This window comes from Pseudophryne corroboree, chromosome 8 (assembly GCF_028390025.1).
Source record: "Pseudophryne corroboree isolate aPseCor3 chromosome 8, aPseCor3.hap2, whole genome shotgun sequence".
Taxonomy (NCBI): Eukaryota; Metazoa; Chordata; class Amphibia; order Anura; family Myobatrachidae; genus Pseudophryne; species Pseudophryne corroboree.
The window spans coordinates 234,869,375-234,881,701 of record NC_086451.1 but is presented as its reverse complement, the minus strand read 5'-3'; the positions used below and the strand labels follow the sequence as shown (position 1 = coordinate 234,881,701).

Below are 12,327 nucleotides of genomic sequence, written 5' to 3'. Positions count from 1 at the left end.
AATAGTTGTCACTGAAAGTGGTGACAGTTTTAAGAGCTACAATGAACCTGTACCCATAATAGCCTGAAGTAGTTTGGCATTTAAGAGAGTCACTGTGTAACATAAGTAGTCGTCCCCCTTTCAACTTGTAAAAACAATGGGTAATTGTTTTAAAGGAAGATCAGCAACTCATAACCTGTTGCTTCTGCTGTCTCGCTGTCATGAGTCAGACAAAATTGTCGACACAGCGGCCGGCAGATGAGAGAGCAGCGGTCTGAGAATAGCTGATGAGAAGGAAGATAGAAGCCGTACTGCTTTCCCCGTTAGAATGATCACAGTGTCCTGATATCATAGGGACATTGCAGAACACCACACCATAATTCAGGAATGAGAGCTGGCCGAAAATAGTTGATCACAATTATTCCTGATTAATATACCATTAATTAAGGTCCTTGATTCACACAATCTGCATAAATATTTATTATGCCTGATACCATAGGGACATTGCAGGGCATCACAACATAACACAGGAATGTGAGCTGGCCGAAGATAGAAAGTCACAATTATTCTTGATTAATAAACACAGAACCAGCATATACGTTTATAGCATAAATTAAGGTCCTTAATACACACAGTCTGCACAATTAATTAAACCTCTATTTCAGTTGAAAAACGGCTATATCACAAACTGTTTCAACTACCATTGTCAAAAAGCCGTTTGTATGGATAACAAAATAACACTGCTAGATCCCCTCTTGTAATTTTGTTGCAATGCCTGTGTAAAATTTACCATGATTGTATCAGACCGAGGTTCTTGAATATTAGCAGTCATATAACAGTTATTATAAAAACTCGTATCAAAAAAGGAGGAAAACCTTAATTACAGCAAACCTTACCACCCCGTATCAACCGTTTTCCCGTCATGAATTAGAGTCTCAGGACCAATACAGCGGACGGTGAGCGAGAGGACAGGGGCAGATCAGGTATCGTCTGTAGGAAGGAAGAAAGTGGCCGTACTGCTGTCCACGTTAGAGCGGTTGCAGCACATAGCAAGGACGCTGCACCGCAATCGTGGATGAGAGCTGACCGAAGGCGTTACCGTATATGCAATGAGACGAACGGTCCCGGGTGGAGCAAAGGGTATCGATTGAATCAGTGGTTAGACAGTTTCTCACGGCGGTATTGCCATGGCAGCAGTACGGCCACTTTCTTCCTTCCTACAGACGATACCTGATCTGCCCCTGTCCTCTCGCTCACCGTCCGCTGTATTGGTCCTGAGACTCTAATTCATGACGGGAAAACGGTTGATACGGGGTGGTAAGGTTTGCTGTAATTAAGGTTTTCCTCCTTTTTTGATACGAGTTTTCATAATAACTGTTATATGACTGCTAATATTCCAGAACTTCGGTCTGATACAATCATGGTAAATTTTACACAGGCATTGCAACAAAATTACAAGAGGGAATCTAGCAGTGTTATTAAGTTATCCATACAAACTGCTTTTTGACAATGGTAGTTGAAACAGTTTGATTGTGATATAGCCGTTTTTCAACTGAAATAGAGGTTTAATTAATTGTGCAGACTGTGTGTATTAAGGACCTTAATTTATGCTATAAACGTACATGCTGGTCCTGTGTTTATTAATCAAGAATAATTGTGACTTTCTATCTTCGGCCAGCTCACATTCCTGTGTTATGTTGTGATGCCCTGCAATGTCCCTATGGTATCAGGCACAATAAATATTTATGCAGATTGTGTGAATCAAGGACCTTAATTAATGGTATATTAATCAGGAATAATTGTGATCAACTATTTTCGGCCAGCTCTCATTCCTGAATTATGGTGTGGTGTTCTGCAATGTCCCTATGATATCAGGACACTGTGATCATTCTAACGGGGAAAGCAGTACGGCTTCTATCTTCCTTCTCATCAGCTATTCTCAGACCGCTGCTCTCTCATCTGCCGGCCGCTGTGTCGACAATTTTGTCTGACTCATGACGGCGAGACAGCAGAAGCAACAGGTTATGAGATGCTGATCTTCCTTTAAAACAATTACTCATTGTTTTTACAAGTTGAAAGGGGGACGACTACTTATGTTACACAGTGACTCTCTTTAATGCCAAACTACTTCAGGCTATTATGGGTACAGGTTCATTGTAGCTCTTAAAACTGTCACCACTTTCAGTGACAACTATTAATATTAAGGAGTGTTACACTTATTGTGTTTAAAAACCTACAACGAGGTCTAAAAATAAATACAGTTAGGTTTTTTTGACTGATGTACAAACACTGATGGAAGATTTTTTGGTGTCCGTGTATGCTGAGATGGTAAACCTCAAATACAATTTTTAGTCTTAGTGGAGGATAACCCTTTACAATTATCCTCAATCCTGGGTATAGCCATACTTGTGAAACTCACAACAACTTTATATGGGAGTTGAATATCTACAGAGGGTATTGATTTATTAACAGTGAGGAACCATTTTGGTTATTCAATCAACTTATATAAATAGTTGTGTTGCAGTACTTTTATGAAGATCAATGTGAAGTTCTATTATGCTTATGTTTGTTACAATGATATATTTTAATGGATTAATAAAGGTTATATTTTAAGACAACTAGGATAATATTGGCCCTGTTTTGTATTTCAAAGAGTGCCCCCAAAATAGAGTCTTCTTTTTCTCTCTACTTCTATTTGACTTTCTGACTCTGGGGAGCAACACCAACCTTTGCCTGTGACGGATTTCCACAGCAAGTATAGGTATCTGGTTTATAGACCCTTTGTGTATATTTACTTATCCTTCAACAATACTTATGTTAATAAGGGTTTTCTTGTTGCGGATCATCTCAACTGTCTTTTTTTTGCTTTTACTTAGTACCAGAAAATAAAACACTGCTTGTCTCTACCTAATTTATAAGGTACAGCCCTATGTAAGGACTGCTATGGGGTACTGATTGAGAACCCATGCTAAATATAACTGTTGAAAGCTGTGAAATGCATTTAAAATGTTTATTTTGCCATGCTACAAAGAAAAAGACCCATATGTCCTCCCCAAAGCATGTGAAAATCAGCAGAGCACATACAACAGTCAGAAATTGCTGCTCAACTAAGCAAACAGCAAAACAAAAAAGCAGTCAGGTGACGGACATAAAAAATCCCAGTGGTGATGAAGGGGTAAGTACAGCCTCTACAAGTACAGATGGTTTTTATATTTTTCACTTTTTTTTTTTAAATAAGATAAAGTACAGTGTAAAAATAGATAATATTTATATGGTGCTCATCCATGCCTCTGATGCCCCCTGGTGGTTATGATAGGAGTGTCTTGGTTTATATGCAATCTTCCCTATCAAGAACAAAAACTTCCTATTGAAACCAGTCACTCAACTCATAATAAAACAAGATAGTGTACAATGGGGTTCTATTATGCTAAACTTGTCAGAATCCGTTTGGATTTCCCTTTGTGAGAACATATTCGCAGGGACTGATGTTCACGGTACAATAGCAAGTTTATTAAAGCAGTGTACAACTGTAAACAATAAGTATAAACCAGGAATAATTAGAGAACACAAAATGAAAGGGAGAACTGAGGGGACATGGAATGCCAGAAGACTGTGAATACACGGGATGCCAGGAGACTGTGAGTACATGAAAACGGTGTAGACTGTGGAAACACTTGAGACACTGTGGACTGTGAAGGCACTGTAGCAGGATCACAGGATAGCACTGTGGTAGAGTATGCAACGTAGCAGGATAACAGGATTGCACTGTATCAGGATCACAGGATAGCACTGTGGTAGAGTATGCAACGTAGCAGGATAACAGGATTGCACTGTAGCAGGATCACAGTATAGCACTGTGGTAGAGTATGCAACGTAGCAGGATAACAGGATTGCACTGTAGCAGTATCACAGGATAGCACTGTGGTAGACTATGCAATGTAGCAGGATAACAGGATTGCACTGTAGCAGGATCACAGGATAGCCCTGTGGTAGAGTATGCAATGTAGCAGGATAACAGGATTGCACTGTAGCAGGATCACAGGATTGCACTGTAGCAGAGTAGCTACACGGGATAGCTGTTGGAGCTTGGCAGTACTATGGGTGATTTCAGCAGTAGAGACCAGCATAACCAGGACCAGAAACTGAGACAACCTTGACACGATAAACTGGCAACTGGGAGCCTGTGTGGCTGGCCTATATAGTGAGTTCAGGTGTTGCTCACAGATGTGGTAACAGCTAATTACCAAGCTGCAGATACAGAGCAGAGAGTGCTGAGCACCAGAGCAGAGAGCGCCACCCCAGGCATGGAGGGGAAACTGCATGGATCGTAACAGTACCCCCTCCCTAAGGAGCGGATTCCAGATGCTCAACACATGTCAGAGTCTGAATCAAAAGGTAGAGGGCATATCAGGGTATCCTCATGCTGCCAAGGTAGTCCAACAGTGGCTTTCAACTTAGACTCTCCCTTTTTCTTCTTTCTCCTTTTTGTAGATTTCCCAGCAGGAGCAGTTGACTGAAGCTGAAGAAAACCAACAGGTAAGCTGATTGCTGGAGTCTCTGAGCTGGCAACAGGAGTCTCGGATGAACCAAGATAGATAGAAACCCTAGATGGCCCCGACTGGGCAGGAACCTCAACTGAAATAGACTGGTTCCCTGAAGACTGATAAGAGCATGAATTGAATTTCTTAATTACCACCTCACTGAAGGCCACAAGATTGAGAAGAACTGGGTCATTTGATTCAATTAGTGGACTAGCCCATTCCAAGGCTTCTCCTCTGAAGGTCAGGAATACCAAACTATGTTGGAGGGAGTAATTCCGAGGGAAGGGTCTGTCTCCATCATGGAAAGATATCGGTTAACTAGTGCGAAGTATTGCGTTACATCTCCATCAAAGTAATCCAAAGATGGAGCGTTGGATGAATTCTGTGAAGTGGAAGCTTGATTTTCTGGAAACACTGGAGATGGAATGAAAAATGGAGCATCAGGACACTGAGGAGGGGACAGACTTTTAGGAGACTGGTCAAGAATACATGATGATCCTAACCGAACGTTGACTAGAGATTTGGATGGCACTTTCTGGATTTGGTCCTTCCAGGAAGTCCTGTGAGACTGAGTTGTACCCAAAACGCGAACCAACAGGTTAGTAGTAGGATTGGAACCCAGGACTACAGCAGTGCCTACGTGCCTAGATATATGGCCTGTGTTGTGAGAAACGGGAGTGCTAGATTCTTCTTCGGAGATTGGCATAATGCTCAGAGCCCCCTCCTGGGGCTGAACTAAGGCAGGAGCCCTTTCTTCACTGGGCTGGGCTAAAGCAGGAGCCCCCTCTTCACGGGGATGGCTAAGGCAGGAGCCCTCTCTTCACGGGCCTGGGCTGAGGCAGGAGCCTCCTCTTCACGGGCCTGGGCTGAGGCAGGAGCCCCCTCTTCACGGGTCTGGGCTGAGGCAGGGGCCCCCTCTTCACGGGTCTGGGCTGAGGCAGGAGCCCCCTCTTCACGGGGCTGGGCTGAGGCAAGAGCCCCCTCTTCACGGGGCTGGGCTGAGGCAAGAGCCCCCTCTTCACGGGGCTGGGCTGAGGCAAGAGCCCCCTCTTCACGGAGCTGGGCTGAGGCAAGAGCCCCCTCTTCACGGGGCTGGGCTGAGGCAAGAGCCCCCTCTTCACGGGGATGGGCTGAGGCAAGAGCCCCCTCCTTACGGGGATGGGCTGAGGCAAGAGCCCCCTCTTCACGGGGCTGGGCTGAGGCAAGAGCCCCCTCTTCACGGGGCTGGGCTGAGGCAAGAGCCCCCTCTTCACGGGGCTAGGCTGAGGCAGGAGCCCCCTCTTCACGGGGCTGGGCTGAGGAAGGAGCCCCCTCTTCACGGGGCTGGGCTGAGGCAGGAGCCCCCTCTTCACGGGGCTGGGCTGAGGCAGGAGCCCCCTCTTCACGGGGCTGGGCTGAGGCAGGAGCCCCCTCTTCACGGGGCTGGGCTGAGGCAGGAGCCCCCTCTTCACGGGGCTGGGCTGAGGCAGGAGCCCCCTCTTCACGGGGCTGGGGCAAGAGCCCCCTCTTCACGGAGCTGGGCTGAGGCAAGAGCCCCCTCTTCACGGGGCTGGGCTGAGGCAAGAGCCCCCTCTTCACGGGGATGGGCTGAGGCAAGAGCCCCCTCCTTACGGGGATGGGCTGAGGCAAGAGCCCCCTCTTCACGGGGCTGGGCTGAGGCAAGAGCCCCCTCTTCACGGGGCTGGGCTGAGGCAAGAGCCCCCTCTTCACGGGGCTAGGCTGAGGCAGGAGCCCCCTCTTCACGGGGCTGGGCTGAGGCAGGAGCCCCCTCTTCACTGGGCTGGGCAGCGCTCTGAAGACTCTCTGGCTGGGCAGCGCTCTGAAGACTCTCTGGCTGGGCAGCGCTCTGAAGACTCTCTGGCTGGGCAGCGCTCTGAAGACTCTCTGGCTGGGCAGCGCTCTGAAGACTCTCTGGCTGGGCAGCGCTCTGAAGACTCTCTGGCTGGGCAGCGCTCTGAAGACTCTCTGGCTGAGCAGCGCTCTGAAGACTCTCTGGCTGGGCAGCGCTCTGAAGACTCTCTGGCTGGGCAGCGCTCTGAAGACTCTCTGGCTGGGCAGCGCTCTGAAGACTCTCTGGCTGAGCAGCGCTCTGAAGACTCTCTGGCTGGGCAGCGCTCTGAAGACTCTCTGGCTGGGCAGCGCTCTGAAGACTCTCTGGCTGGGCAGCGCTCTGAAGACTCTCTGGCTGGGCAGCGCTCTGAAGACTCTCTGGCTGGGCAGCGCTCTGAAGACTCTCTGGCTGGGCAGCGCTCTGAAGACTCTCTGGCTGGGCAGCGCTCTGAAGACTCTCTGGCTGGGCAGCGCTCTGAAGACTCCCTGGGGCTGGGCAGCACTCTGTAGACTCTCGGGCTGGGCACTCTGAACCCCTCACTGGGGCTGGACACTCTGAAGAACCCCCTCCTGGGGCTGGACACTCTGAAGAACCCCCTCCTGGGGCTGGACACTCTGAAAAACCCCCTCCTGGGGCTGGACACTCTGAAGAACCCCCTCCTGGGGCTGGACACTCTGAAGAACCCCCTCCTGGGGCTGGACACTCTGAAGAACCCCCTCCTGGGGCTGGACACTCTGTAGAACCCCCTCCTGGGGCTGGACACTCTGTAGAACCCCCTCCTGGGGCTGGACACTCTGAAGAACCCCCTCCTGGGGCTGGACACTCTGAAGAACCCCCTCCTGGGGCTGTACACTCTGAAGAACCCCCTCTTGGGGCTGGACACTCTGAACCCCTCACTGGGGCTGGACACTCTGAACCCCTCACTGGGGCTGGACACTCTGAACCCCTCACTGGGGCTGGACACTCTGAACCCCTCACTGGGGCTGGACACTCTGAACCCCTCACTGGGGCTGGACACTCTGAAGAAGCCCCTCCTGGGGCTGGACACTCTGAAGAAGCCCCTCCTGGGGCTGGACACTCTGAAGAAGCCCCTCCTGGGGCTGGACACTCTGAACCCCTCACTGGGGCTGGACACTCTGAACCCCTCACTGGGGCTGGACACTCTGAACCCCTCACTGGGGCTGGACACTCTGAAGAACCCCCTCTTGGGGCTACAGGCTCGGAAACTCCTCCTGGGGCAACAGGATCGGAAACTTTAGGTGGAAGACCAGTTTTGAGACAGATGGTATTTAAAGATTGGAGATGCACTCTGCCCCCATTTCTTGGTTTTCGAATGGGACAAGTTAGAATAAAATGTCCTTGACCCCCACAATACAGGCAAAGTTTATTGTCTCTGTGATGCTGGCGTTCTGTTTCTGAGAGGCTAGGTCGAGGGAAACTTTGGAACCTGCCTCTTGTCTGTGAAAGAGAAGTGCCCCTAGCATGCCTAGTCCATGGGTCAGAAGAAAACTATTTTTCTGGAGCTATTTTACTGGGGTCCACCAGTCTCCCCAGGAATTCAGGTAGAAAGCATGGAATACTGGATACTAAAGACTGTAGCTGGTCTAACTTTTCCTTTAAAATCCCCAGTCGTAAGGAATCTAAAGAAGGTGATGTTTTGGGAGCTGCGGGGTTAACGAGCTGTGAGAAAACTCCCTCAGGCAGATTGCAATTATCTTCCCTGTTTGTTTTTGGCCAGTTCATACTGTTAGAATCCGTTTGGATTTCCCTTTGTGAGAACATATTCGCAGGGACTGATGTTCACGGTACAATAGCAAGTTTATTAAAACAGTGTACAACTGTAAACAATAAGTATAAACCAGGAATAATTAGAGAACACAAAATGAAAGGGAGAACTGAGGGGACATGGGATGCCAGGAGACTGTGAATACACGGGATGCCAGGAGACTGTGAGTACATGAAAACGGTGTAGACTGTGGAAACACTTGAGACACTGTGGACTGTGAAGGCACTGTAGCAGGATCACAGGATAGCACTGTGGTAGAGTATGCAACGTAGCAGGATCACAGGATTGCACTGTAGCAGGATCACAGGCTAGCACTGTGGTAGAGTATGCAACGTAGCAGGATCACAGGATAGCACTGTGGTAGAGTATGCAACGTAGCAGGATCACAGGATTGCACTGTAGCAGGATCACAGGATAGCACTGTGGTAGAGTATGCAACGTAGCAGGATAACAGGATTGCACTGTAGCAGGATCACAGGATAGCACTGTGGTAGAGTATGCAACGTAGCAGGATAACAGGATTGCACTGTAGCAGGATCACAGGATAGCACTGTGGTAGAGTATGCAACGTAGCAGGATAACAGGATTGCACTGTAGCAGGATCACAGGATAGCACTGTGGTAGAGTATGCAACGTAGCAGGATAACAGGATTGCACTGTAGCAGGATCACAGGATAGCACTGTGGTAGAGTATGCAACGTAGCAGGATCACAGGATAGCACTGTGGTAGAGTATGCAACGTAGCAGGATCACAGGATTGCACTGTAGCAGGATCACAGGATAGCACTGTGGTAGAGTATGCAACGTAGCAGGATAACAGGATTGCACTGTAGCAGGATCACAGGATAGCACTGTGGTAGAGTATGCAACGTAGCAGGATAACAGGATTGCACTGTAGCAGGATCACAGGATAGCACTGTGGTAGAGTATGCAACGTAGCAGGATAACAGGATTGCACTGTAGCAGGATCACAGGATAGCACTGTGGTAGAGTATGCAACGTAGCAGGATAACAGGATTCCACTGTAGCAGGATCACAGGATAGCACTGTGGTAGAGTATGCAACGTAGCAGGATAACAGGATTGCACTGTAGCAGGATCACAGGATAGCACTGTGGTAGAGTATGCAACGTAGCAGGATAACAGGATTGCACTGTAGCAGGATCACAGGATAGCACTGTGGTAGAGTATGCAACGTAGCAGGATAACAGGATTGCACTGTGGTAGAGTATGCAATGTAGCAGGATAACAGGATTGCACTGTAGCAGGATCACAGGATAGCACTGTGGTTGAGTATGCAAAGTAGCAGGATAACAGGATTGCACTGTAGCAGGATCACAGGATAGCACTGTGGTAGAGTATGCAACATAGCAGGATAACAGGATTGCACTGTAGCAGGATCACAGGATAGCACTGTGGTAGAGTATGCAACGTAGCAGGATAACAGGATTGCACTGTAGCAGGATCACAGGATAGCACTGTGGTAGAGTATGCAACGTAGCAGGATAACAGGATTGCACTGTAGCAGGATCACAGGATAGCACTGTGGTAGAGTATGCAACGTAGCAGGATAACAGGATTGCACTGTAGCAGGATCACAGGATAGCACTGTGGTAGAGTATGCAATGTAGCAGGATAACAGGATTGCACTGTAGCTACACGGGATAGCTGTTGGAGCTTGGAAGTACTATGGGTGATTTCAGCAGTTGAGACCAGCATAACCAGGACCAGAAACTGAGACAACCTTGACACGATGAACTGGCAACTGGGAGCCTGTGTGGCTGGCCTATACAGTGAGCTCAGGTGCTGCTCACAGCTGTGGTAACAGCTAATTACCAAGCTGCAGATACAGAGCAGAGGAGTGCTGAGCACCAGAGCAGAGAGCGCCACCCCAGGCATGGAGGAGAAACTGCATGGATCGTGACAAAACTTATACAATATGTAGAAACCATCACTTTATTTATTTAAAATGGAAGAATTACAAAATATATAAATATATATATATTTTACACCACATAAATATGAATATATATATATATATATATATATATATATACATATACATACACAAAACAGATAACTGCAGCGATAGTCAAACATTCTGTTAGTGCTTTACACCCTGCGGTACAGAGACAGACATTTTCTGCCAGCATACCACTTTATAATGGAGAAAAAAAACGTACTACCCAAAGCGAATATCAAGTGAGGTAGGGAAACAGAAGAATGGAAAAAAAAAAGTAAAAACAAGCCAAATAGACTGCACACTTTCTAAACCATCAACTTACTACTAAGCAGCTAGACAACCAAAATCCTGAGAAAATTACCTCAGCATCTACAGAAACAACTGAGGAAAATGTTACATTGCTCAAAAACCTTAAAAAAACATATTTCACCTGGCACTTAATTGTGGATCAATAGAAATATTTCCCTGAGCTTTTATAGCCTATAATGTACATACTGTACATATAATAGCACATAACGCCCCAAAACACCCTCAAGTAGCAGATGGCAACTAGAATACATAAACAGTGTAATTGTGAAGCACATTGCATAGAGGTGAATATTAAGCTACAGGTTGGAAACATGCTGACAAGTTTCTGATATCATTCCTGATTCACTTCCTCCCTTTCCTGACATCATTCTCAGAGGAGGAGGCTGGGATAGAGATGTGGCATCCAGCAAGGTTATGAGATCAGACTCTCTATCTTCATCAGCAATACAGCCTCTGACTCTGAAAGATAGACAGGAGTATATGGTGTCAGCTTAAGACATTAAGGGGTCTATTTACTAAGCCTTGGATGGAGATAGAGTGGACGGAGATAATGTACCAGACAATCAGCTCCTAAATGTCATTTTTCAAACCCAGCCTGTGACATGGCAGTTAGGAGCTGATTGGCTGGTACTTTATCTCTGTCCACTTTATCTCCATCCAAAGCTTAGTTAATAGACTCTCACGAGCTGCGATCCTTAATGAGGCAACATGTAGCTATTAAGAGGCACATTTATCAACAAATGATAAAACACATTGTGAATGATAAAACTCATTGCGTATGATAAATGGTGCTCCAGCCAATCAGCTCCCAACTGTTACGTGTTTGAAAAATGACAGTTGGGAGCAGATTTGCCGTTGCTCCATTTATCATATGCAACAAGTTTTATCACTCGTTGATAAATGAGCCCCTAATTTACATAAAGGTAGCTGCAGTGTGTGAAGTGTTAATGTACTTAGAGCAGGCCTATGCAACTTAAGTACATATGAAAGATACCTACAGAATAACATATGCAAATTAAAAGTTAAGAAAAATAGGAATAGACTGGTATGTAAGGTGTCTCAGCTTTTTCTTTACTCTTGAATGAATGAAACCAGTCAGTAAATATTGCAAAAAACAAGGTCATGGGTCAGACTCTATTATCAATTACATGTAATAAAGATACAGAGTACCTCTTCATATCTATGGGCAGATTTCACAGTGAGTGATATTCTTATCACTCGTTACGAATAATAAATGGTGCTCCAGACAATCAGCTCCTAACTGTCATTTTTCAAACACGTGAAGGTCAGGAGCTGATTGGGTGGGGCATCATTTAGTATATGTAACGAGTGATAACAAGAATATCACTCGTTAAATCTACACTCTAGTATGAAACATGCGTCTCAATCATCTGCTCTTTTGAAAATGATAAAGGGAAGAAAAAAACCTGAGTATCACAGAACAGGATGTGCGCTACTTGATTGAGGCACAGCTGAAAAAGGGTGTTACTGGATAGATGGAGATTGGCAACAGAAGATTACAAATGTGACCTATTAACCACTTGCCTGGGGCCGTCGCATGTGATGCGACCGGAGCCGAAATGCTTCAGCTGGCAATGTCGCATCATATGTGACCGTGCTGCACTGCTGTGTGCCCTGGCTTTAGATTAGGAGATCCGTTCTGCACAAGTGAAATTATTTTATAATGGGGGCCTATGGTCACAGGTGGGTTGCGGGGATGTGAAAAACACTCCCAAGATATAGTAAAAAATAAATTATATAGATATGTGTCATCATCTCAGTAGGGGACCCAAAAATGTGGGATTTTGAATTTTGGATAAGGGTACTCAACCTGTGTATAATATAAATAAATATATATATATATATATATATATTTATTCACCAATCAACATCCACATGTCCTTGTGTATCTGATCTCC

General features: G+C 46.3%; 1 protein-coding gene across 4 annotated transcripts in view; it reads right to left on the bottom strand.

Annotated features, from left to right (window-relative positions):
• Nucleotides 1-10,150: 10,150 nt before the first annotated feature.
• The window catches only part of GDPD2 (glycerophosphodiester phosphodiesterase domain containing 2), a 375,381-nt gene continuing 373,204 nt past the window's right edge, over nucleotides 10,151-12,327 (bottom strand). For all 4 annotated transcript variants that reach the window (XM_063937109.1, XM_063937108.1, XM_063937106.1 and 1 more), the window contains one exon: nucleotides 10,151-10,867. In XM_063937109.1, the coding sequence (XP_063793179.1) occupies nucleotides 10,821-10,867 (47 nt within the window). In that variant the 3' untranslated portion in view covers nucleotides 10,151-10,820. The remainder of the gene's footprint in view (nucleotides 10,868-12,327) is intronic.